The following is a 26481-nucleotide window of genomic DNA, read 5'->3' as shown; positions in this document are numbered from 1 at the left end:
CGTGTACTTGTAGTTTAGAATACCCCTCCCCTTGTTTTAATAGCCTAAGGAGCTCTCCCCAGAAAAAATGTGCACTTTTTGCTCTTTAAGAAGAACAAATAAAAAAGCTTTCAGTGTGAACTCAGCTCCAACCTCCTTCTAGATGCAAACTGTCACTTCCTCAAAGAAGTACAGTGCACTAAAAGGAAGGCTGTTACCAGAGAGCCAAGAAACCCAGCCCCTAAAATGCCATTCCCAGAAAGCCCACTGGCTTCTCACTAGTAAATTAACAAAAGCTATAAGCTCTCTGGGCTCCTCATATGAAAAAAAGGCAATGCAAGAAGCAAAGCTCTGACTCATTCTATAAATTGAAGAGATGCACAGCTAATAACTTCTTCCTTTTTTCCCTTCTTTACAAAGCAAAAACCAACCTGTCCCCCACTCAAGGGTCAATTACTGCTGGAAGCTTCTTTGCTGGCCCAAGTATCCAGCTGAAGATAAACTGGCAATCAGACCCAAGTCAGAATAATGGGCAAACACACACAACAAGTTAACCTTACTTAAATATTAACCCACAGTTTTTGTTTTTTGTTTTTTTAATTTAAAACAAGCAAAAGTAATGACAGGCAAAGTAGATACTCTTAGAGAATACAAATATACAAATGGCCTGTGCTCTGATCAACTACGTATAATTAAACACAAACCTCACTCGTCTTAAATTGCTTAATTGCTTGAGAAATGTGTCAGGCTCCCACAAAATTACTCAGTTTTTTTTTTATCCTGCTCAGCATGAACTGGAACATATGGTAAAAATGATAAATTTTTTTAAAATATTAAAAATGTAAACAGAACTACACCTTGATTAAAATTAAAACTACTTCATAGGACTTCCCTGGTGGTGCAGTGGTTACAAATCTGCCTTCCAATGCAGGGGACGCGGGTTTGATCCATGGTCAGGGAACTAGATCCCACATGCATGCCACAACTAAGGAGCCCGTGAGCTGCAACTAAGGAACCTGCTGGCTGCAACTAAGGAGCACATGTACCACAACTAAGGAGCCCGTGAGCCACAACTAAGGAGTCAGCCTGCTGCAACTAAGACCTGGTGCCACCCCAAATTTTTTTTTTAATTAAAAAAAACCCTACTGCAGAAAGAGTTCTGGAGAGTGAAGCTAAGTGTGAATTAGTAGCATAATCTTAGATGTTACTTTGTGCTTGTGTTTTTAAGGCTTTACTGAGGAGGATAAAAAGTGCCTTCCCTCTTTTCAGAGGTCCCTGAACAAACTGCAGTCAACAACTGGCATTTGCCTTCAAGATTAAGCAAGATGGAACAGAATCACAACCAGTGCTCTCCATCTTAACATCACAGGCCTACCATAGCAGCAAGGATCAGAAATGGGCGTGGCATGAGGGGACAATGACAAAAGGACAAGGATAACACCATGATGGTAATAACCCTGAAGGCAGCTAACATTCTGTGAGCCCTTACTAGATGCCACTGTGCTAAGTGCTTGACGTGTGCTACTTCATTCAATCCTCTCCATACTCCCAGGAGGCTAGTCCTACCTCAGAGATTAGTAAAGCAAGGCACAGAAGTAACTTTTCCATGTTAGCACAGAGCCAGCATAGACCATCCCAATTCCCCACAGTGAACTGGATCCAATCTACAGTCAAACCACACCAACTAATAGCTGTGGCACTAAATAAGCAAAACAGATTTACCCTGTGACAAAAGTTGTAGGTCAAGGAGCATGAAGAATGAGGCAGTACTGCCTCGAACAGCATGCTGCAGGATAGAGTGCAAAAATGGATCAGCTAAACAGCCGAAACCAACCGTCTGAAAGTGGCACACAGAGATATAACGCAGGAAAGTGCGATTCCCCTCCACAGGATTAAAGCTGTCACCTACAGCGGCTGAGGCTCTTTTAAACCTTGTTATGTAAGGACAGAACTACCGTTCCCTAGGATTGTCCACTATTTAAATCTTTGGTCCTTATCAACTTCTTGAATGACAATTCCATTATATTTCCAATGTGTGGGGTAAATAGCTTTCTTTTTTACCCCTTAGGTTTCAAAAGGCACGCCACCCTGGTCCAACTACTCAAGGATTTGATCCACAAGTCTGAATGCCCATCATTGTCAATCTCCTCCCTCCTTCCTCAGATGAAAGCTCCAACACCATACCCATAATTTTTGGTGTTACGTGTGTGCCTTTTTGTGCAACATAACACTTTTTGGGCCAGTAGTGGATACAGTACTCCAAGAACTGAGCAACCTGAATTTGTACAAAAGTTGAAGTGATGCTTTCTACTTAGTCTCTAATCCTCTTCCACTGATGTCTTCAAGGGACCATCAACAATAGTTTCTGGACCCATTTCCTATATTGTTATTGGGGGCTTAAGGCCCTAATATCTTGTCACTAAGATGTTGTTTATATGATTTTAAACAAATACATTATTTTATACCTGCCCACAACAAATCTCACTCTCACAGCATAGGGAGATTTGGGTGGAGCAGGGAGATACAAATGCACTCAACCTAAACTTTCTTTTAAGTATCATGTAGTATAATAAACTTTCATGTTAAAAGGACCTACTCCTCCCATCTCACGTATAATAAAGATTAATGGGACACCATAACCCAGCAGCCAGGGCATGTACACAATAAAAAGGGCAATATATGTCCAAAAACATGATCTGATAAGAAATGGGAGTCAGAAGGATAAAACATTAATGAAATACAGATTTTAGAAGAAAATGCAATCAAATTAATATGTTGCAAAAAACCTGCAGTCTGGGAAGTTTTAAGATATATAATAATAAGAAAAGATTTGTCTACAAAGCAAGCATAGAAGCATAGACTTGGCTGGAAACAGACACTACAAAAATTAAACTCCTTCATGATAGCCACTGAACTTGAGTTCTCCCCTAAGAAAAATTAGATAAATGCCTCTCCCGTCCAACAGTACAAGTAACAAAGGGCCGACATGCTAAGCATATAATCAGCTAGGCTATGAAAATCACGGTTCCCCAATACGAGTTGGAATATAAACGCTAAAACCCAATCAGTAAAAACACAAGGATCACAGTACCTAGGTAACAGCTGCACAACTGACCCTGAATCACAGCTTAGTTGGAACCGCGCGCAGTCCTGAAGATGCACACTGAGATTAGCGACTCCTTCAGAGCCCTCAACCGCTCTGCCTCCCCCTCCCACTCTACCCAGCGCCAGAGGGCACTAGGTCAAAGACTTCTTGCGCAGCACTTGGTGGAGTCCCAGCGCCTCACAAGCGCCGATTAGGTAACGTTACCAAATGCTGCAAAAGTGCTGACTATTATTCTTCTTTGTAACTCAGCAAGCACACACTGGGAGAGGAGAAAAGACCATTTAGAGAGCAGAAAACTGCTCTGACAACGGCTGCAGAATTATAAAAAACTAATAAAATTAAAACTGATCGCAGTGCGGGTCTCTGGAAGCCAAGCGCCGTAAACTGAGGCTCGGCCCAAGAACACTAGATCTTTGGGGGACTGCAGACTAACAGGCCCAGACATTTCAACTACACGGGGGAGGGTCGGGGTGGGAATTCCGCGGGTCTCGCGTGAACGCTGGCCTCCGGGCCTGACAACTCCCGCCGGGTCGCGGCCCGCCAGCGCTTTCCTGTCAGGGTGGGGCAGCAAAGCGAGTAGGGAGCGCTGCCCGAGGACTGCCCACCTGGGCGATGCCGGCGCCCATCAGCCCGCCGCCGATGACCGTCACATGCTTGACGAGGATTTTCTTCGCTGAGGCCGCGGCGGTGGACGAGGAGGACATGGAACGCACGAACTGCCTTGTTACGAAAGCCATGGTGCAGACGGCGAAAGCGGCGACAGCGACAAGACCTGGCGGAGAATACTCCCTCACGCAACACCTAAGAGCGAGCAGACCTCTGCAGGCGGAAGCCCAAGAGCCCCGCGGCCCGCGCGCCCTGGGCGACGCCGTGACGTATTCGACGGAGGGGGCGGAGCCTCGAGGCCCGCTTTCCCCATTGGCGGAGGCCGCAGGGACGGCGTTCGAACGTCCGAGCGCGGCGTCCAAGCTCACGTGGACTGGGGCGGGCCGCCGCCCTCCTCTGCAGAGCAGGTCTACCCCGGCTGTCGACGCAGCTGGTCGTGTGCCGTTGACTGGTTAGCGTTCTGGTACCGGACCCAGTGCAAGCCTTTCCTCGCAAAAGCCACGGGCCCCTTGTAAGGGGAAGTCCGTGGTGTTGCCTTGTTAACGTCTCCCTTTTGATCCTTGTGCATAACTCGGCGCCGAATAAATACGTGTTATTTGGCTGTGGTGATGAGGAAGCCCAAAATGAGCACCTTCCGTACGTGTCACCATAAACCAAGTCTAGGGATTATTTTAACCCGGTGCATATTGTTCCTGCTAAAAACGGAAGGAAACAAACTGCTCACACCCAAAGCAAATGTCTAGTGACCCGTGAGTTCTAATGCAAAAATCAGGCCCACTAAGGGAAAGAGAAATTTAACCTTTAATTGCCCATTTCGACTCTACATGTTTATTAATGCAGGGAACATGTGGACAGTTTAAAGTCAAAGAGGAACCTTTGTGGAGTAACCGGTAATAATAGAAAGGCCAATCTTCTCCCTCGTGTAAATAATTTCTAGTTACTGTACCTTAGTAATATAGAATTTTTATTAATTTATTTATTTTTAAATATGTAATAAGGACCCACAGACTCACCATCCAAAGTCTGCCTCCTCCTATTGCAGGTAACTTACATAGTGAATCCTGTGTTCACCGTTGCTTTGCTTCCATCTCATTTTTATTTCTAATTCTGTAAAAGTGTGGGAGAAGTGCTGGTGTTGAGCACTCCTTAAGGCTTGGGACTTTCTAAGGAGATCGTTACTGGCTGAAGACACTGTCACATCCAAATAATTGAAGTCCATTAAGTGCTAGAATGTACCAAATGCAAAAACCAATAGGACTAGAATTGGAATAGGAAGATTACACGGAGAACCTAGTAACTTGAACAAATGAGTCAATTTATGAAGAAAAGAGGCTTCTAGGCACAGGAAGCAGCACATGCAAAGGTAGAAACGTAAAAAAATATCGCCACAGGAAAAGGGTGAGGAATTAGGTATTGTTAGAGGTGAAGCTAGGACAGTAGATTAGGAAGATACACAGATGATTCTTTCGGTGGATTTTAACTTTTCATTCTCATTTAAAAGTTGTGTTTAATGCAAGGCCAAACATTCTGATTATAGTGTCGTCACAATATGTATTTTTTTAATGTGTATAATGTAAAACATAATGCCTGAGTATTTGGTATGTTTTCAGATCTCTGATTTGTTTTCCTCAGAACAGAAAGAATAACCACTGCAGTATTTTTTAGCAGTTCTCAGATCTGAGGCCGTCTGTATTATGTAAAGGTGTGATGTGAAGAAAGGAGGAATGAAGTGAGAGTCAGGAGTCCTGTCTCAGTCACTGGTGTGCAGTATGATGGTCTGCAGACAACCTCCCTGGGCTCCAGGGTCCTTGTCTTTCAAAAGAAAGGGCTGGGAAGGGTAAGCTGGGACGAAGTGAGAGAGTGGCATGGACATATATACATTACCAAATGTAAAATAGATAGCTAGTGGCAAGCAGCCGCATAGCACAGGGAGATCAGCTCCGTGCTTTGTGTCCACCTAGAGAGGTGGGATAGGGAGGATGGGAGGGAGGGAGACGCCAAGAGGGAGGAGATGTGGGGATACATGTACATGCATAGCTGATTCACTTTGTTATACAGCAGAAACTAACACACCATTGTAAAGCAATTATACTCCAATAAAGATGTTAAAAAAAAAAAAAAAGAAAAGGGCTGGACAGGTATCTTTCCAGCTGTTTCATACTGAGAGTCTAACCCTCATTTACACTCTTCTGAACCAGGAAGGCCACCCCAGCCTCTATTCCTACCCAGTCCTGATCAGATGACAGTTACAATAGAATCATTCTTCTTTTGCCAGAACTGCAAGTCTTTTCCCAAGTGTGGCCTTGAACTTTCAGGCACCCAATAACAATTTCTGTGGTCCCCGACTTGCACCTTCACCCTGTTCTTGGGGAGGTGCTTTGTTTCTCTCTGCAGGAGTGGTGCACTGGGAAGTGTGACACTGGTCACTGACCAACTCAAAAACAGCAAAGGGTACCCCTTTTTTACAGGTAAGGAAACAGGCCCAGAGAAGTCCAGAAACTTAGCCAAGGTCACACAGCTAATGAATAGCACAGGCAGAATTCAAACTCAGGACAGTCTGTTTTCAGGGCTCATGTTCTTGGCCACTATGCTGTTTTGCCTCTCTTTATAGCAACCGTAAGGTTACCACTGCTATCTTCTTCTAAAGGTGAAGAAACTGAGGCTCTGAGCAATTAAGTCATTTATTAAATGTAACTCACCCAATAACTGACCAAGCTCAGATTTGAATCCATTCTGACCTCAAGGCTCCCATTCCTTTCATAATTTCATACTCTTTAGAAAGTGCTGCTGTTGCTAGAGAGGAAAAAAATTGGGGAGTGGTCTCCAGTAAACATACATGTCTAGATTTGGAGCTTTAACTGTCCTACTAAGGTTATCATTAAGGTTAAGCAGATTAATGTATTTAGACATTCCTACCAATAAGCCCCAGAACTGTTAAGTTTCACAGTGAGTCCCAATATTTACACCTGAAGACTTTATAGAACCATGTGTTTTATTCCTTCCTGATTTCTAGCATGTGGACTCATGCTTCTCAAACACAAACATCCATTTATAATCGTCTACTGATCACCTCTATTTGGAAATCCCTCAGCTACTTCAAATGTAACTTATCAAAATTTGAACCTATTATTTCTCACTTCCCACAATACCTTTCACCTCCTCTTGCATTCATTGTCAGTTCACGATGACACACAACCAAGGGCATTTTCCTTCCCCCTCACCACCATATCCCCATTCACTCGGTCAGATGTGATTGATGCCACCTTAGGAGCATACAGGCTTTCTCCCTCATTTCCCCCTCTTATCTCTATCCCTATTTATCGGCATTTTATCCAAGCCCTTGTCTCCTTTGTAGAGACTGAGCCCATTCCTGAAGTGCCTTACTGTAACTAATGTCTCTATAACCCAGTTCATACTTCACATTCTTCTCAGACTGATTTCTCAAGTTATAAACTGGGTCACTGCACTCTCCTTTTAAAAATTGTATTCACAGGATAAAGACCAAACTTCTAAGTCCTGGTGCCAACACTTTAAACTCACCTATTTCCTTCTACTCCTTCTCAAGTACCTTAAATCCTAGCCACAAAGAACCAAGTTGATTTCCTAACTTATAAATTAGAAATCATCTTTTATAAAGATCCTAGTATCTATGAATTAGTTGAAGGCTAAAATATATTTTGACTAACTGTAATTCTCAGACATTTTCAGAGCCAGGTATTTATCTATTTATTATTTTTTTATTGAAGTATAGCTGATTTACAGTGTTAATTACTGCTATACAGTGAAGTGATTCAGTTATACATATATATATATATACACACACACACACACACACACACATTCTTTTTTTAAATATTCTTTTCCATGATGGTTTATCATAGAATATTAAATATAGTTCTCTGGGCTATACAGTAGGACCTTGTTTATGCATTCCATATATAATAGCTGACATCTGCTAACCCCAACCTCCCACTCCATCCCTCCCCCAACCCCCACCCCCTTGACAACCACCAGTCTGTTGTCTATGTCCATGATTCTTTTTCTGTTTCATAGATAGGTTCATTTGTGCCATATTTTAGATTCCACATATAAGTGATATCATATGGTATTTGTCTTTCTCTTTCTGACTTACTTCATTTAGTATGATAATCTCTAGTTGCATCCATGTTGCTGCAAATGAATTATTTCGTTCTTTTTATGGCTGAGTAGTATTCCACTGTATATATGTACCACATCTTCTTTATCCATTCATCTGTCGATGGACATTTAGGTTGTCTCCATGTCTTACAGAGCCAGGTATTTAAAGAAAGCTGATAGTGATTCCTTGTTTTAGTTTTCAAAGTAAAATCATTGATTTTGGAAATAGCAAGTTCTTCATTGCTCTGTGTGAGCAAGAAACATCACTCTAGATGCTGGAAAAATCAGGGGTGACTGGAATGTAGTCTTTGCCGTTCAAGGGCTCATAAAGTAGTAGGAGAAATAAACATGGAACAAAATGTTGTGCTTCCCAGAAGGGAATGCAAGGGGCTGTGGGAGGTGGGTAGTGAGGGGGGGTGGGGGAAGCAACGGGAAGACTAGCATTTAGTGAATGCTTAATTTGCCAGGCTCTGTGCTAAGCATGTAATACGTAACTTCTCATCCATTCCCATCAGTCTGATGTCACTATTTTTATTCTCTTTTTGCATATGGGAAAACTGGAAGCTTAGAGAGGAAAATAACTTGCCTGAGGTGTGATAGGCGGGAAGAATAGAGGCAGGTCTTGAGCCCCAGTCTACCTGAGTGCAAAGTTGTTGCTCAAAACCAGTGTCCTAACCTACTTCATCATGATGGATATATCACAGCAGAGTAGTGAGGATGATTAGAAGGTTTTCGGGCAGACAAAATGTTTTGAGGACATTCCAGACAGAGAGAAAAATGTATATGTAGTCTGTGAAGGAACCGAGATTAGAGAGTGGTCTGGAAATACATTAACATAGGATAACAAAAGCACAGGGTACTTTTGGGTGAATGAAGATGAGACTGCAAAGGTAGGCAGGGGCCAGATGAGGGGGGACCTTTTTATGAGAATCATGATCTCAATCATATTTAATTTTTTTCAATTTATTTAGAATTGCACATAGAAAAATTGTAAAAAGAGTACAAAAGAACCCATATATCTCTTACCCATATTTACCTGTTGCTAACATTGTATCACGTTTGCTTTATCTTATCAATTGTCTAGATCTATTTATCTGTAATAGATAAGACAGATATTATATACATTATGAATAATCTCTGAACCATCTGAGAGTAAGTTACACAAATCACAGTCCTTTATTATATTTCTATGCATATTTCCTAGGAATAGGGTGATTCTCTGACATAACGATAGTAATCAACTTTAGTAAATTTAACATTGATACATTTCTATCCAACTGATCGCCTGTATTCCAATTTAGTTAACTGACCTAATAATGTCCTTTATAGTTTTTTTTTTCCTTCTAGTACCAAATCCAGTCTAGAGTCAGGTATGGCATTTAGTTGCCATCTCTCTCTCTCCCTTTTTTAAAACAACAGCTTTACTGAGGTTTTAGTTAATTTGTTTTTATTTTTGTCTTTAGGCACCAGCTTTTTCATGAACATTAGTTTGTGTACAAGGAAACCATATAAAAGACTTAAATATCCTTGGAAGATATCTTTCAAAACTACAATAATTGACAATTCACTACATGCCTTTGCATACCAGGTGGGAAGAGGGTTGCTAAACAAGCTCAGATTGACAAAAAGTAATACAATGAGGACAAATGCTGCCGAGCAGAGTATGATGGGAGAAAAGAGTTTTCACTGGTGGAATTTCCCTCTTTAGTGTCATGTTTCAGAATCAGAAATGCCAAATTGGTAGATTCCTTGTGGAAAATTTTCTTTTAAATGAGGCACAACCTAAAGAAAGAAAACTCTGAGTCGTAAACCTGACTAAGAAGGAACTATAAGATATAGGTCATTTAGTAGCATTCTTATCAGTTGTTCCATTAGTAATTTAATTGTAAACATGTTTGAGAAAAATAGCTTAACCATGTTCTTCTGGTCTGTTTGATTTGACATTCTGAAATATTTTCTTAGGCTATTTTGTCAACGTATTTATACTCCTTGTCAATATTTCTTTGAAATGTAACTACGACTACAGATTAGCCATCCTTGCAAGTCATATTCTACGTTATGAATACGTTCATGTGATATGTCTAATATTTGCTTCACAATAAATCAGTGCAGAATGGGGCTAGTGGGAAGTGGGATAATGTAGATGAAACAAGATTTGCCCATAACTTCTGTATGTGTTTCAAAATGTCCATAACTTTTTTATGCTTAGAAAATATCAAACGTTTCAGAGACACATACAGATGTATTATTTTTACTTTTTAGACCTTTTGGGATTAACTTGGATTAATTTGGGAAATTCATCCTTTTGGGATTAACTTGGAAAAAGAAGTTAATTGGAGAAAAGATGTTACTTTAGTTTTCTAAGTAATTAACCAACTGTCCTAGCACTTTTTAAAATATATTATTCCTGTTCTTTCATAATGTGATGCCACTTTTATACACTAGAGGATATACTCTCTATTTTGTTTCATTGATTCATCTGAATATCCCAGTGTTACTACAAAACTGTTTAGTGATACATTACTTTAAAAGATAGTATCCAGGGCTTCCCTGGTGACGCGGTGGTTGGGAGTCCGCCTGCCGATGCAGGGGACGTGGGTTCGTGCCCCGGTCCGGGAGGATCCCACATGCTGCGGAGCGGCTGGGCCTGTGAGCCATGGCCGCTGGGCCTGCGTGTCCCGAGCCTGTGCTCTGTGGCGGGAGAGGCCACAACAGTGAGAGGCCCGCGTACCGCAAAAAAAAAAAAAAAAAAAAGAAAAAAAAGAAAGATAGTATCCACCCAGAAATAAATCCTCATATATATGGTCAAACAATTTTCGACAAGAGTACCTAGATCATTCAATGGGAAAAAGACAGTCTTTTCAACATATAGTGTTGGGAAAACAGTTATCCATATGCACAGAAGTAAAGTTAGACCCTTACCTTACACCATATACAAAAATTAATTCAAAATGGATCAGAGACCTACACATAAAAGCTAAGACTATAAAACTCTTAGAAGAAAACAGGCAAAAAGCTTCATGACATTGGATTTGGCAATGATTTCTTGGATATGACACCAAAGACACAGGCAACAAAAGAAAAAATTAACAAATTGGACTTCATCAAAATTGAAAACTTGTGCAACAAAGGGCACCTCTGGACAGAGGTGGAAGAAATGGTGGAAACTGAGGATTTAAATAAACAGGGTAACTGTAGATAGTGAGGAAGGCTCTGAAGGAAGTAAGCTGGGTGATGAATCAGGGCATATTTTAGTCCATTTAGGCTGTTATAACAAAATACCATAGACTGAGTATCTTACAGATAACAGAAGTTTACTTCTCACAGGTCTGGAGACTAGAAGTCCAAAATCAAGGCATCTGCAGATTCAGTGTCTGGTGAGAGCCTGCTTCCTGGTTCATGGATGGCTGTCTTTGCACTGCAGTCTCATATGGCAGAAGGGGGCAGGGAGCTCTCTGGGCTCTTATAAGGATCCTAATCCCATGCATGAGGGCTCCACTCTCATGACACAATCACTTCCCAAAGGTCCCACCTCCAAATACTATCACATCGGGATCAGGTTTCAATTAATGAATTCTTGGGGCACACAAACTTTCAGTCTATAGCAGGGTGTTCTCAGGAAAGGCCACTTTAGATAGAGCTTTAGCAGAAGCCGTCCCTCAGAAGGTGACCTCTGCACTGTGACCTCAGGAGGAAGACTGGGCCGTGGAAAAAGCCGGCAGTGGGCTCATCTATAGGAAAAATCCATAGGTTCGGGTATTTTAGAAAACTCTTCTACCTGAGCTAAGGAGTGTAATAGAGACAAGCACTCGATATTTTGCCACAATGGGCTTATGTAGATTCATCCCTCTCTCAAATAATGCTGGACTTTGACATGGGAAATAAGAAGCTTGGGCTGTGCTACAGTCCTGAGAGTAACTGTGCTCTGAGAGGATATTTTAAAACAATTATCCTCCTGTCTAGAGATCATGCTTATATTATATGTGGCCATCTCCCTCTTTTTGGAAGTCTATTCCCTCTTCCTTTTCTTAATTTGACATCTGGTAAAAGAGAATTTTGTTTAGCAATTTAAAGAAAACAAAACCCCCCAAACCACACATGACACTATCTCAGTTAAAATTAAAAGTTTAATATAAGCATCAAAAATCATGCTAATGATGAGGACTAAAAAGTAGGTATTAGGCAAACTTATAAAACAAAGTACTATTATTTTTACACTTCAAATACATCATAAAGTAAAAAATCGTAAAATATCAACATGTGCAAGGGAAGCATTAACAGTCCTTTCAGTGATTTGCCATAAACAGATGTTTTAAAAGTGCTACAGTTTAAGGCATTACATTTTAAAGTTTAATAAACATCTGATTTCAACATAATCTCACAGAAGAGTTTTTTTCTCAAGTTAGCTACAAACTGTTTGGTTAGGGGGTACTGAAAATGCATGTATAAATCGAAGAGTAATAAACTTGCTAATGCAAAGTTATTAGTGCAATTCCGCAGCATATGAAATTCCAGATCAGAACAAACTACCCTGCACATGGTACACGATAATCCACACATGCGTCATCCATCTAAAGTCTCCAGGGGCTTCCATGGTGGCACAGTGGTTAAGAATCCGCCTGCCAATGCAGGGGACACGGGTTCAAGCCCTGGTCCAGGAAGATCCTACATGCCACAGAGCAACTAAGCCTGTGCGCCACAACTACTGAGCCTGCGCTCTACAGCCCGTGAGCCACAACTACTGAGCCCACGTGCCACAACTACTGAAGCCCACGCTCTGCAACAAGAGAAGCCACCGCAATGAGAAGTAGCCCCCGCTCACCGCAACTAGAGTAAGCCTGTGCGCAGCAAAGAAGACCCAATGCAGCCAAAAATAAAAATTAATTAATTAATAAAAAATAAATAAAGTCTCTGTAACAACCTCTCCATTCACTCACAGTGCCTATGCATTTCATTCTTAGTTTTTCTTTTTTAATTAACAAAAATCCTCAAGGCACCTAAAGATTGGCCTGTATTTCATTTATCCATATTGAAAATGCAGAGCGCAGTACAGAGACGTGGTACAGGAAGAACTCTCCAGTTACAAAGACTGGCAGGTTTGAAATGCACAGCGGTACTTTTTAACTACATGTAGGCCGTAACTTCTCTAAGCCTGAGCTCCATCAGCTACAGAATGGCATCCTCTTACTAAACATTCTTTAAGAATTATGTAAGCACACAAGTAAAGCATAAAGTATGGTGCCAGCATGAGGAAAGGCTCAAAAGTACGGTTGCTTATATTATTATCACAATTCTTTCTATATAAGGAGTATAATGGGAGAATAAAGAAAAGGGCTAGCCACTTTTGGAGCATGTTCTCTTTGGGCAGGTCAGTTCTTCATTGTCTAGCACTGCTCAGACATTTAGCATCCTGGCCTCATGGCAACAAAAAAGCCATTAGCACCCCCATCACTGTGATAACTGAAAACACACCCACATATTTCCAAATATCCCCTGAAAGACGCCATTACCTTTTTTGAGAACTGTTCTTTTAGAGGGAGTTTATTTATGAAGAAACAATTTAGTTATCTTAAAAAAATTAAGAATGCCTTCCTGTCTTTGCAAGTCTTCAAGGATGAGATACATTAGGCCTGGTGGCAGGAAGAACAGTTAAGGAATGTTCAGTACAGTTTGAATCCTTTTCTCATAAATCCCAGTATTAAAATTCCAGAGCTCACTATTCAGGGCTCAAGTCAAAAGCCAGAGCTACATCCTTGTGAGTAAACACAGCAGAAAGGAATTCTGCCATGAAGCCACTTCTTCAGCTAGGCTCACTGTTCATGTAGCTGAAATAGAAGGCAGACGTATACATTCAGACGATAACCTTTCCTCAACATACTAAACAAGGGTCCACTTCATCGCATGTCTACAAAAAGTAAAAACTAAAATCATAAACGAAAAGATAATAGCAAAACAAGTCCTCCAAAACCGACATAAGATCTGTGTCAAGAAAAGCTCTAGGGCTTCCCTGGTGGCAGCACAGTGGCTAAGAATCCGCCTGCCAATGCAGGGGACATGGGTTCGAGCCCTGGTCTGGGAAGATCCCACGTGCCGCGGAGCAACTAAACCCGTGCGCCACAACTACTGAGCCTGAACTCTAGAGCCCATGAGCCACAACTACTGAGCCCACGTGCCACAACTACTGAAGCCTGTGCACCTAAAGCTCATGCTCCGCAACAAGAGAAGCCACTGCAGCGAGAAGCCTGTGCACCTCAACAAAAAGTAGCCCCCGGTCGCCGCAACTAGAGAAAGCCCGCGTGCAGCAATGAGTACCCAACACAGCCAAAAATAAATGAATAAATTTTTTAAAAAATTAGAAAAAAAAAAAAAGAATTTGCCTGCTAATGCAGGGGACACGGGTTCGAGCCCTGGTCCAGGAAGATCCCACATGTCGTGGAGCAACTAAGCCCGTGCGCCACAACTACTGAGCCTGCGTGTGCCCTAGAGCCTGTGACCCGCAACGAGAGAAGTCACCGCAATGAGAGCCCACGCACGGCAATGAAGAGTAGCCCCTGCTCACCGCAACTAGAGAAAGCCCACACAGTGACGAAGACACAACACAGCCAAAAAGAAATTAAGTAAAAAAATAAATAAATAAGAAAAGCTCTAATTCACTGTCCCCTAAACCCACGTCCTTCTCTGATGAAGTATTCAAGTCTGAACACCACTTTCATGTTGTCATGGGTCTTAAACAGGTAGGTCTTCCTCCTCCTCCTGAATTTGTTCTCCAGAGCTTAACAGTGCTTTGGTGATGTCAGAAAAGATGGAGCATTTGACCATCATTCATGCCAAGACAGAGAGAGAAGTCAAATTTTGTTACCGTCATTTTCCACGTGGAATGACTGAGGCACTGAGGGATGAGAAGAAATGCTCATTGGTGGAGGCTGCTGGGAATAAAATCCGGATCTCCTGCTTCCGAATCCAGTACTTTCGTCACCATCCCCCAAGTCATGTGCATTACTAAAATGGCTGAAGTTTCCTTCTGAGGAACCCTCCGAGAGGAAAGGTCCCATGTGCTCTACCCTCTTTCCAATCTCTCTCTAATCCAAGCCTAACCTAGACCTGCAGAGTTGCTGGATCCGCTGTCAATTACAGAAGGAAGAATCTGTTTAGAAGGACATGTATTTACATTCTCTGCACCATCTCTTCCTGGAGATGTTCTTTATCTCTTTGAAATGATTATATTAAACGGATGTGGGGCTAAAGTTAGACCATATTTCCCAGTCAGGATCGGCTTCGAGTCCTTAGGCAAAGCAAATGTGAAACTCTGCATGAGGCTCACGAACATCAGGAATAATTCCATCTTTGCCAGCTGCTCTCCCATACATACCCGCTTCCCTAAAAATGAGACCAGGAAAAAAGGTAAGGATTATAATACCAGCCCTTTTCCTACCTCAAAAGGGATAAATTTATGACATTTCTAAATTGAATGTTTTAAAGGCAGACATAGAGAGTTTTGAAATAAAATTGCCACATATACCCCGTGGCTTCCCACAGTCTATGCTGATCAGAATTTTTGCATACCAAGTTCACATTTTAACTCCTACACATAAAAATCTATCCACATTCTAGATAGGAACTAGAGACGGAGCCAATGAGGTGGGCTACCTTGTCTCCTCCATACTGACTTATCTCTTTCCTTGCTCTTATCTGGAAGATTAAGGAGAAAAGATATCAAATAAGAATCTCTGGAGCATTCCTTTTCTACAGAAAGAAGCCTACATGCCCTAATCTAGGAACCTAAAAGAGGGACTGGTGAGATTAGAGAGCCCACCCTCTCACCCACCATTCAGGCAGGTCAAAAGCTGCTCTTAACTCCAACAGTTCCCTGGGACTCAAACAATCACCTGGACAACTCAAAAAGGAAGATTTCTAGTCATATTTAAAGATTTAAAACCAATTGCTTTCACTTTGTTTTTAAAATCTGAAATAAACATAGTGGAGATGCATTATCTAAATTATTTCTCTCTTATATTAGCTTGCCAAGAAAGAAACATTTTTAAAAGAGTATCATGAAATAATAAAAGATTCTTTTGGTTCTATTTCTTTTTAAAATTATGCCATTAAGAAAATAAAAGTTTAACTGACCTATCCCAAAAGGAATAAATGTTTCCTTTTTAATAAGTTGTCCTTGATCATCCAGAAATCGATTAGGGTAGAAATCATTTGGCTTCTCCCAAATGGCTGGGTCTCTGTGTATTGACCACAAGTTGGGTAATATTATCGTGCCTTTAGGAATGGTATACCCTTGGAGCACTAGAACAAAACAAAACGAAACCACAGTATCACTCAACATGCTTTTACTAATAACTCTTGGTAAACATCACTCTCTAAAAAAACAAAGAAACAAAAACTAGTTACATATCTAGCTTCTTAATTTGCTGAGAGTACACTTTGAGGTACTTGAGGGGAGAGGCAAAACCTTATCAACTGGCATCCTCTCCATACCCTCCCAGGACCCAGCCTGACACAGGGCACAGGAGTTGCTCTGATGGATGTTGAGTTAATCAATTAAATCAAATGATAAAAACATTACAATTAAGAGAAAACATTAAAACGGGAATCATAAGGCATTTCAGGTGAACTTTCCCAAAGAATTACAAATGCCTAATACTTGTATACAATTTTACAGTTCCCAGTCTTTTATGTGACACAATACAATGAAGAAGGTAAACTAAGGTAAAGGGATGTACAGGGAAGTCAATGCTGGTTCATACCAGCTGACAAGTTCATATGCACTTTAAACAATGCCCCAAGGATACTGCACACACCGTATATTTAATTTACACCAAAGAAACTGTTAAGTGATCCAATGTCATTTATAAGTGATTGCCTCCTACAACTGTCTTATAACTAGATTTAAGCCCATTTCGTCATGGGCTATCTCCGGAGGACGAAAACTCCTTGTTATGAGGGATGCTTACAGTGAGTCTGAGTGCCTAAATGTCAAGGTCACTGTAGGTGAAAGGCTGAAACATGTGCCTTCAGAATCAGATGGGCTCTTCTCATTCTTTAATACTTGTGCTTCAGTTGCAGAACCGCAAAAAAGGAAGTAGAATAATTCCCAGTTAAACTCCTTAATTTCATAATTAGGCTAGCTCTTCGGGCCTCCAAGAACAGGAGGACAGAGAGGGGCCTTTGTTAATTCTGGAGTTTTTTTCTGCCAGTACAGCCACCTTAAACGGCAGCATAATTTGACCAGTGTAAGTGTGCACGCTCTGAAGGCTAGAGAGCTATTTACCAAACAGGCAGGGCTGGAACGCCAGCCGGTACACCAAATAAGGGACAGCTGAGGCGGAAGCATCCACTGGTCATTTGTTTATCCATGACAACAAACGCTTGCCACAACCTCACCTCAAGTCCTCTGGATGAAGGGGACGGGCTTCCCTCGAGGGCGTTCCAAGGAGGAAGGCCCTGGACTTGCCTGTTTTCTCTGAGGTCATGTGAGGGATGGACAGTGGCACCACCACACTCAGCCTCTGCACCTCCATGATGGTGGCTTCTGTGTAGGGCATCCGGGCCTTGTCAGTGAGGGAGGGGGCACGGTCACCACCAATGACCCTTTCAATTTCTTCATGAACCTTTTCTATACAAAAAGAAAAAAAAGGAAAGCATAATCCAAAAGATAAGCCAGGAGAGACTGCCCTCCCATACACTCTTCCCATCACCATATCCACACAGCTGATAAGTCGGCAGCACAGGCCTGACTTGGCCTCAGTGAAGTGAAACACTGATCAGATATTCCAGTGGAGGCAGCTGGTCCCAGGGACCCTGTACCAGCCTGGGATTCTGAAGGACGATGGCAGGACAGACAGAGTGGCAAAGGGGAAAGCACTCTGGATTCAGGAGCACTCGGAATTATTCTCTCGTATCAACATCTGATTGACTCTAAGCTTTTACCTGTGACAACGTGTGGTAGCCCAACATGACCCCCAGTGACCCCCACTTCTTGGTGTTCCCACCTTCGTGCCATCCCCTACCACTCTGTTCCAAATTGGTCTATGTGACCTACAGAATAAAGGAGAAGCAATGGCATGACCGTTCTGAACTTAGGTTATAAAAGACACTATGGCTTTTGTCTTGGCCACTTACTCTCTAGGGTCATTCATTCTGGGGGAAGGCAGCTGCCAGTAAAGCAGCCCTACGGAAAGTTCCAAGTGGCAAGACCTGCAGCCAGCCGCCACGTGGATGAGTCATCTTGCAAGTGGATCCTTCAGTCCCAGTCAAGTCTATAGATGTTTGTAGCCCCAGGCCAACATCTTGATTACAACTTCGTGAGAAATCCTAAGCCAGACCATCCAGGCTAAGCTGCTCCTGGATTCCTGATCCTCAGAAACTATGTGAGATTATAAATGGTTGTTGTTTTAAGATGCTAAATTTTGGGATAATTTGTTACTCATCAATAGTTAATGAATATAGGTAGGCACAATCCCATCTATAGTAGGCAGGAAATGGTCCCTCAAAGATGTCCACGCCATAATCCCCTGGAACTTGTGAATATGCTACCTTATTTGGTAAAAAGGAACTTTGCAGATGTGATTAAATTAAGGACTTTGTGATGGGGAGATTATGCTGGATTTTCTGGGTGTGTCCAGCCTAATTACATGGGTTTTAAAATTGGAGAACTGGGACCTCCCTGGTGGCACAGTGGTTAAGAATCTGCCTGCCAATGCAGGGGACATGGGTTCGAGCCCTGGTCCGGGAAGACTCCATATGCTGCAGAGCAACTAAGCCTGTGCACCGCAACTACTGAGCCTGCGCTCTAGAGCCTGCGAGCCACAACTACTGAAGCCCACGTGCCTTAGAGCCTGTGCACAGCAACTGCCGAGCCCGCGCGCCTAAAGCCCGTGCTCCGCAAGAAGAGAAGCCACCGTAATGAGAAGCCCGTGCACCGCAACGAAGAGTAGCCCCAGCTCACCACACCTAGAGAGAGCCTGCGCACAGCAACGAAGACCCGATGCAGCCAAAAAAAAAAGGAAACTTTTCCCAGTTTAGCGTCAGAGGGAGATATGACTATGAAAGAATGGTCAGAGAGATGCAACATTGCTGGCTTCAAGATGGAGCAAGGGGGCCACGAGCCAAGGAAGCCGCAAACGGCAAGGAGATGGATTCTCCTCCAGAGCCTCCAGAGAAGAACGCAGCCCTGCCAACATCTTGATTTTGGTTCACTGAGACATGTGTCAGACTTCTAATGTATAGAACTGTAACATAACAAATTTGTGTTTTCACTAACTGTGTGGTTATTTGTTGTAGAAGCAACGGAAAATGAATACACTATTCTCTCCTGTATCCTTCCACTATGAACTTCCACTGAAATTCACTACCTATTGGTATTGATGTGGTGGAACTAGCTCCGTGACCTTGTGAAAATCACAGAACTTCTCTGGGCCTCTGGTCTCATCTTCAAAAAAGATGAATGGGTTCAGATGATCACTATGACTCTCTTCAACTCTAAAACAGTCTTCTCTAAAGTTCTTTCTTCATCATACATTTCACACAGAATCAGACCTGTAGAGATTTAAAGCAGATTCAAGCAAGCTGTGATCTTAGTGCCACTGTCTAGAAACTTGGAGTTTCGTTGTTAACACCTTACCCATTCCCTATGAGATGCAAGTATTTCCATTTTGTTTTCCAGCCTGAAGACATTGCTTACTGACAGGAGCCACAGGATCACAAAGGTTGCTGATTTAAATGGAAATGAAAAAAAATATATCCTGGTTTTGCCATGAATAAAGGAAACATCTGTTTATTACCTTGTATGTCGGGGTTCAGTGACATATACAGGAGGCACCAAAGCAAAGAGTTAGTTGTGGTATCAGTGCCAGCAATGAAGAGATCGCCAATGATATAAAATAAGTAATCTTCATCAAAACTACTATTGCTATTATTTTTCCTCTCCTCCTCCACATGGAGAAGATACATGTCTATGAAGTCCTGAGGGTTCTCTACATCCAGAGACTCTCGATGGTCTTCGATGATTTTTTTAAGGAAAATAGTTAAATCCTTTTCAATCTGTCTTAATTCCTTAAATGGTCCAAAGGGAAGGTAATAAAGCCACGAGCATATGTTGACCAAGAGGAGCTGGGTGTTCAGACAGATTTCTAACGCTCGTGACATAAAATTAAGCATTTTCTTAAACTCACTATTGGTGTAATCAAACCGCTGGCCAAAGCACAAAGAGCAAATTATGTTAGAGACAGCGTTGTTGACAATGGGGAAAGGATTGAAGAGGACTTCTCCATTCTTTTGCATTTCCTCTTTCACATATTTGAACTCCTCAATAATCTTGGGCTCCAAGCTAAGCTTTCCCAGGCCAAAATGACGAAGAGTTGAATGAGAGAACTTCCTCTGTTGTCTCCAGACTGGACCATAATGTGCGAATACAATCCCTGCAAAAGGACACCAAGGAAAGAAGGTAAGAAAGAGCAATGCTTGATAATTAATACTCAACAGGACCAACCATGAAGGGTATTTGTATTTCTCAAGTCACTTGTGCAAAGTTCATATACGAACAGATAAAGATCACCAGCGAAGAATGACTAGCAAAATTTAGTTATCAAGATAGTGTATGTTTATAATAACAAAAGTCATATCCAATTTGATTAGGAAAATTTTCTATAAAGCTTGTTATTATATATACTAACTCCTGGTGAAATGAAATGAGTTTCCATTTCTAGAGTTAGTGTAATTTTCAAAACCTTATTTTCATAAGAGTGAATACAGACTAAGAAAATATTTCAGGCTAGATAAATGTGAACAGAAGGATAAGCATGGTTAACAGATTGCACGTGAGGGCAGGGACAATATCTGATTTTGCTCATCATTAAAATCCAAACTTCTGGCATAGTGCTGTGTACAAAGGAGGAGATTGTTAAATATGAAATGAATAAATCAACAGCCCATTGGCCATCAAAGTTTGGATCAAATAACTGGCAGGTAATCTAAATGTCTGTAGTTGCAAACAGCCCTAATTTAAAAACATCTGAACTCAAGGGCATTCACAACTACATCTTATTTGATTCTCACTTATGTTATACATCTTCCACCATCAAACCCAAAAGAATTGCTCCCAGATGTTGTATCAGATTGTTCTCAAATTTTCCTTGTTTCCTGTCACTTACTTCATTCTCTTTTCCATGGTGTGCTTTATTGTTTCAGCCAGCTCTCCTCCTTCCATTTTTCATCCACTTCATTCCTGCTACCTTCAAGGACATGCTTCATTCATTTAACAAATATTTCTGAATGCCTACTATGTGCTAGACACTGGGATGCTGTGAATACAGCTGAGAATGAAATAAAGACCTCTCTCAGTGGTTATGTCTTCTCACAATCTTTGATACCTATATAAAATGACTCTCAATAGAAATATCCACATGGTCAAATGTATTGGATGACCTGTCACTTCCATTTTCCTGCCTGGAATATTCCACACATCTGCTCAAATCTGATGTTGCTTTCTAGGCCTTTTTGTTCAGGTGTTTTGTGACTTCCATTTGACATCATTTAGAAAATTTTTTTGACCCTCCTGTATTGAATTCATTTCCTGGATTCTATGTCTTTACCATATTTCACTCCTGTATTTTGCTGAAGCCCATCCTCTAATAGCTTCCTGGGAAAGGACGCATCAGAGGCAAATTTCTAAACATTTTTCGAAAATGTATTTATTGTACATTTCCCCTCCATCAGAATTTTGAAGACATTGCTAAGAGTGCATTGATGCGTCATAAAATATGTACACCTTCAATGGGACTAGACATTATCAAATTCTTCTCCAAAGTGGAGAGTACACCAGAAGTACATGAATGATCTCTTGTCAAATAGTTACCATCACTTTGTAGTCATCAACGTTTTATTTCTGCCAATCAGAGGGCTGAAATGCATCTCATCTGATTTTTATGTGCATTTCCCTGATTGTTACAGTGGGTTGGAGCAGCTTCTCATATGGTTACTGGCCAGGTTTCTTATTCTGTGATTTGTACTTAATAACTGTGCAATTTTCTTCTTCTTATATATTCTACATGCATAGCAGGCATTGTCTCCCATCATGTGAATTGCTTTTTCATGTTTTAATGCTATTACTTGATAAACATGCTTCAAAGGTAGTTCCATTTCTCCATCTTTTTCTTAGTGATCTGTGCCGCATGTCTTACTTTAGAAACCTTTTCCTTCCACAGGTTTATAAATACATTCTCTACTTTCTTGTAAAATTTTAAAATTTTGCTTTTTCACATTTAAGTCTCTATAACCTACCTGGAATTTATATTTATGTTAGGTATTCCTACTTATTGTGAAGAAGGAATCCACTTTTCTCCCTATTTTGATAACCTATTGTTCAAGCACCATTTATGAAACAGCCTCTCCTTTTCTCTACTGATCTACAACATTTGCTGTACACAGGCAGCTCAGGTTATAGGTTTTCTAGTCTGCTATATTGTACACTGGTGTATTTACTTATGACTGTGCTTAAAGCACACTGTCTTAACTATTGTTACTCTATAATAAGATATAAACAGACTTTATAGTAAGCCTTAATATTTACTAGGGAAGTCCCCACCGCCACCACCTTGTTCTTTTTCAAAATTGTTTTTTGATTACTCTTGGCTCTTTACTCATATTTATCAAACTTTAATCAGCTTGTCAAGTTCTATTTTTAAAAAAGCACCTTTGAGATTTTGATGGGAATTGCATTTAACTTACAGATTAATTTGAAAATTGTCTTCTTTATAATTGGACTTACCTGCAATCCAAGAATAAATCCAACTTTGGTTATGATATTTTTATGCTTTTTTAAAGACATTGTTGGATTTGGTTTCCTAATATGTTAAGTTTTTAAAAATTCATATTCATACATGAAAATGGACTATAAATTTCCTTTCTCATAATGTATTTGTCTGGATATACTCACCTCCTAAAATGAGCCATGGTGTATTCCTTCTCTCTGGAAGAATTTGTCTATAATTATAATGGCATGTTCTTCTTTTTTCCTTACCTTTATTCTTTTGTTCTTTTTCAGATATATAAAATTAGCTATCTAACTAATTTTCAGACCTTTATCCTAATAAAGGATAGTTAAGGCTGTACAATTGCCTTTGGGTACCACTTTAGTTGCAGTCCACCAGTATTGTGTGCATGTCTTTTCAATGCATTTTAAGCATAAAAGTTTGGGGACTTCCCTGGTGGTCCAGTGGTAAAGAATCCGCCTTACAATGCAGGGGATGCTGGTTCGATTCCTGGTTAGGGAACTAAGATCCCACATGCCACGGGGCAACTAAGCACGCAGCATGCGCGCCACGACTACTGAGCTCGCGTGCCTCAGAGAGCCTGCGTGCTGCAAACTACAGAGCCCACGCGCTCTGGAACCCTCACTCCACAACTACAGAGCCCATGTGCCCTGGAGCCTGTGCACCACAACTAGAGAGAGAAACCCTGAACTCCAGGACTAGAGGGAAGCCCACACGCCGCAACGAAGAGCCCTCATGCTGCAACTAAGGACCGACACGGCCAAAAATAAATAAGTAAATAATAAAATAAATCTTTTTTAAAAAAGTATAAACATTTTTTTCTATTATGATTCTCTTTTGCCACCTAGATTAATTTGGCTTATGATGATTTTTGTTTGTTTTTCTTTTTGTTTTTGTTTTTTTGCGGTACGCGGGCCTCTCACTGTTGTGGCCTCTCCCATTGCAGAGCACAGGCTCCGGACGCGCAGGCTCAGCGGCCATGGCTCACAGGCCCAGCCGCTCCACGGCATGTGGGATCTTCCCAGACCGGGGCACGAACCCATGTCCCCTGCATCGGCAGGCGGACTCTCAACCACTGCGCCACCAGGGAAGTATGATGATTTTTGACATTGATGAGGCTAGCTTTTTAGTCTAGTATGTGATCAATTTTAATAAAATTTCCAAATAAAATTGAGAAGAATTTTTATATAAGCAATTGTTGGGTATAGGGCCCTCTGTCCAACAGAGAAAGCTACAGAACTGTCAGAATCAAATCTTCTTTGTCCCTGCCAAAGTTTTATCTGCCTGATCTATCAACTATTCAAATATTTGCACTAATGGTGCATTTGTCAATTCCTTTTTTCAGTTCTGTAAGTTTTTGTTACTTATAGATATATATCATGGCTATATAGATATTTATACATAATATATAAAATATTTTAAAATTAAGATATATAAATATATAAAATTAAAATGTATTAAAAAGTGTATATATCTACCTTGTTAGGTACATATGTATGCTAGACAACATTGTTAGGTACACTCAAATTTAGAAATAAATGCCTTCTTTCTATTAGTTTTTTCAATATTTACTTACAGTCCCCTACATGCCAGATACTAAGGGCATACAGATTTAAAAGACACAGTCTTTGTTCTCAAGATGCTTCCAGTTTTGTGAGGAGCTGGATAAACCAACAACTCTAATACACTGTTGTATGTCAGACTGTATTGAAGTTGCATATTGTATTGAATGTTGTATGGTGGATTGCACTAAAGTTGCACAGTTGGAATGCATGGTATTGAATGCTGCATTGTTGGACTGTACGGTATTGAATGTTATATGTTGGATTGTACTGAAGTTGCACTGTTGGGATGTACAGTATCGAATGTTGTTATGTTGGACTATATTGAATGTTGCATTGTTGGAATGCATTGTATTAAATGTTGTATGTTGGAGGTGTATTGAAGTTGCAATGTAGACAAAGGAAAAAGCACCATGTCAGCTGAGGGAAAGCAGTACTTCTCAGAGAGGACATCTGAGCGATACTTCATTTGTAAATAAGGATGTGTATGAAGGCACATTTTAGAAAAATAAAGAACTTGGGGGAAGTTAAAGAGGGTACAGTATTTCAAGAGGACTGAATTATCTTCAGGGAAAAATTCAGGTTTAGATAAGGCAAGGAAATGGAGGGAGGCTTCTCAAAAGAGACTAATATCTGGGCATTACGTATTTGACAACAATCTGACAGGTATGAAGTGCAAGATAAGACTTGACCAAGGAGACAGTGCCTGAGAATGCCAGGGATGAGAGGCAGGGACAGAATTAATGGCCTCAGGGTTTCAAACGTTACAAAATATCCATGTCATGAAGCCAGAATGGCTTAAAGCAGGGGTCCCCAACCCCCGGGCCACGGACCGATATCGGTCCGTGGCCTGTTAGGAAGCGGGCCGCACAGCAGGAGGTGAGTGGTGGGTGAGTGAGCAAAGCTTCACCTGTATTTACAGCTGCTCCCCATCGCTTGCATTACTGCCTGAGCTCTGTCTCCTGGTGAGTTGTATAATTATTTCATTATATATTAGAATGTAATAATAATAGAAATAAAATGCATAATAAATGTAATGTGCTTGAATCATCCTGAAACCATACCAACCCCCCCCCCATCTGTGGAAAAACTGTCTTCCACGAAACTGGTCCCTGGTGCCAAAAAGGCTGAGGACCGCTGGCTTAGAGTCTTAGAGTGTTTGGAAGAGGTTCAGGCATACCCTGTAGTTGCTGACAGTTCCATTCTTAGCCCTGAATGTATACAATGGATGTATACAAAGACTTCATCTCAAGGAGGATAATAACACTGAAAAATAAACATGGCTCCAAAGCAAAAACCAGGACTATTGTTTGGGAATGACAAAAACATACCCTCAAGCGAGTCTGGCAAAAAGGCCAGTTAGGCTGTGGATGGAACCAAAAAGCAGGAAGAGCTGGGTGTTACCACCTTGGAGAAGACTAAATGCCACTGAACTCCTCTCTGCACCTATTTTTCACTTCTTTCTTCCTGACTGACTTCATTCTTTCCTACTGTGAACCAGCTTTTCCAAGAACTGGGAACTATCTTGAGATGCCCATTCTCCCATTTTCACCACGGGAGATAAAAGCCCTCTAAAGCCCTCTATTCTCTAGCTCTAACCTGAAAAACGCTGGGGAAGGACTCAGATGTTTCAGTCAGGTATTCCATGTTGATACCAATTTGGAATACTTTACATTTATTATTTGGCTTGAGGTTTCCAAACTATGCCACAAGTATCAATTCTTACCCCAAAACTATGTGTGGATCGATCTGTAGCTATGAACTTTTGAGTTGTGTCCAGCCCACAGACTCATTACCATCACAAAGAGGTGAGATATTCTGATCAAATCACCTTTGATCAGGGGTCTATCCCCTGACTAATCACTGTGGTCAGAGACGGGAATTCATGTAAAGATATGGCATCTCCCGTTCCAACCACAGTTAATGGATACAAAAGGGTGGTGGAGCCAGAGTTACTCAGAAGAAGAGGGTGCTCTTGTCAGAGGACTAGGTGCTAGACGGCTGAAACAAAAATCTACCTCAAACCAAACAAAGGATAGGCTAAATTGACTATGATACATTCTCACAAAGGAATATTGTACAGTTTTTAAGAACTTCGTAGAAAATTCAATAATATGGAAAAATATTCATAATACTTTAAGTGATAAAAATAATTTTAAAGAGTGTGAAGAATATGTTTCCATTTCAAGGAAGCAAATATATTTTTTAAATTACCTGTACATATAGAAAAAAAAATACTAGAAGGCTGCCACAGATTGAATGTGTCCCTTCAGAATTCATGTTAAATCCTAATGCCCAATGTGATGGTATT

General features: G+C 41.0%; 2 protein-coding genes across 4 annotated transcripts in view; both read right to left on the bottom strand.

Moving 5' to 3' along the window:
* HADH (hydroxyacyl-CoA dehydrogenase) overlaps positions 1-3960 on the bottom strand; it is a 47555-nt gene extending 43595 nt beyond the window's left edge. For 2 of the 3 annotated variants that reach the window (XM_060148576.1, XM_060148577.1), the window contains exon 1: positions 3691-3956. In XM_060148576.1, the coding sequence (XP_060004559.1) occupies positions 3691-3822 (132 nt within the window). In that variant the 5' untranslated portion in view covers positions 3823-3956. Of the gene's footprint in view, positions 1-3690 lie in introns of all 3 variants that reach the window. The other variant, XM_060148578.1, reaches the window with a different exon arrangement.
* Positions 3961-11937: 7977 nt separating this feature from the next.
* Positions 11938-26481, bottom strand: part of LOC132519975 (cytochrome P450 2U1) — a 25544-nt gene continuing 11000 nt past the window's right edge. The window contains exons 2-6 of the mRNA XM_060148575.1: positions 20989-21069; positions 19621-20256; positions 17292-17453; positions 15956-16123; positions 11938-15205 (exon numbers count right to left, since the gene is read on the bottom strand). Of these exons, the coding sequence (XP_060004558.1) occupies positions 15030-15205; positions 15956-16123; positions 17292-17453; positions 19621-20119 (1005 nt within the window). The 5' untranslated portion in view covers positions 20120-20256; positions 20989-21069 and the 3' untranslated portion in view covers positions 11938-15029. The remainder of the gene's footprint in view (positions 15206-15955; positions 16124-17291; positions 17454-19620; positions 20257-20988; positions 21070-26481) is intronic.

The sequence above is a fragment of the Lagenorhynchus albirostris genome, chromosome 4 (assembly GCF_949774975.1).
Source record: "Lagenorhynchus albirostris chromosome 4, mLagAlb1.1, whole genome shotgun sequence".
Taxonomy (NCBI): Eukaryota; Metazoa; Chordata; class Mammalia; order Artiodactyla; family Delphinidae; genus Lagenorhynchus; species Lagenorhynchus albirostris.
Note: the sequence above shows the minus strand (reverse complement) of the source record. Positions and strands in the feature narration are given on the sequence as shown.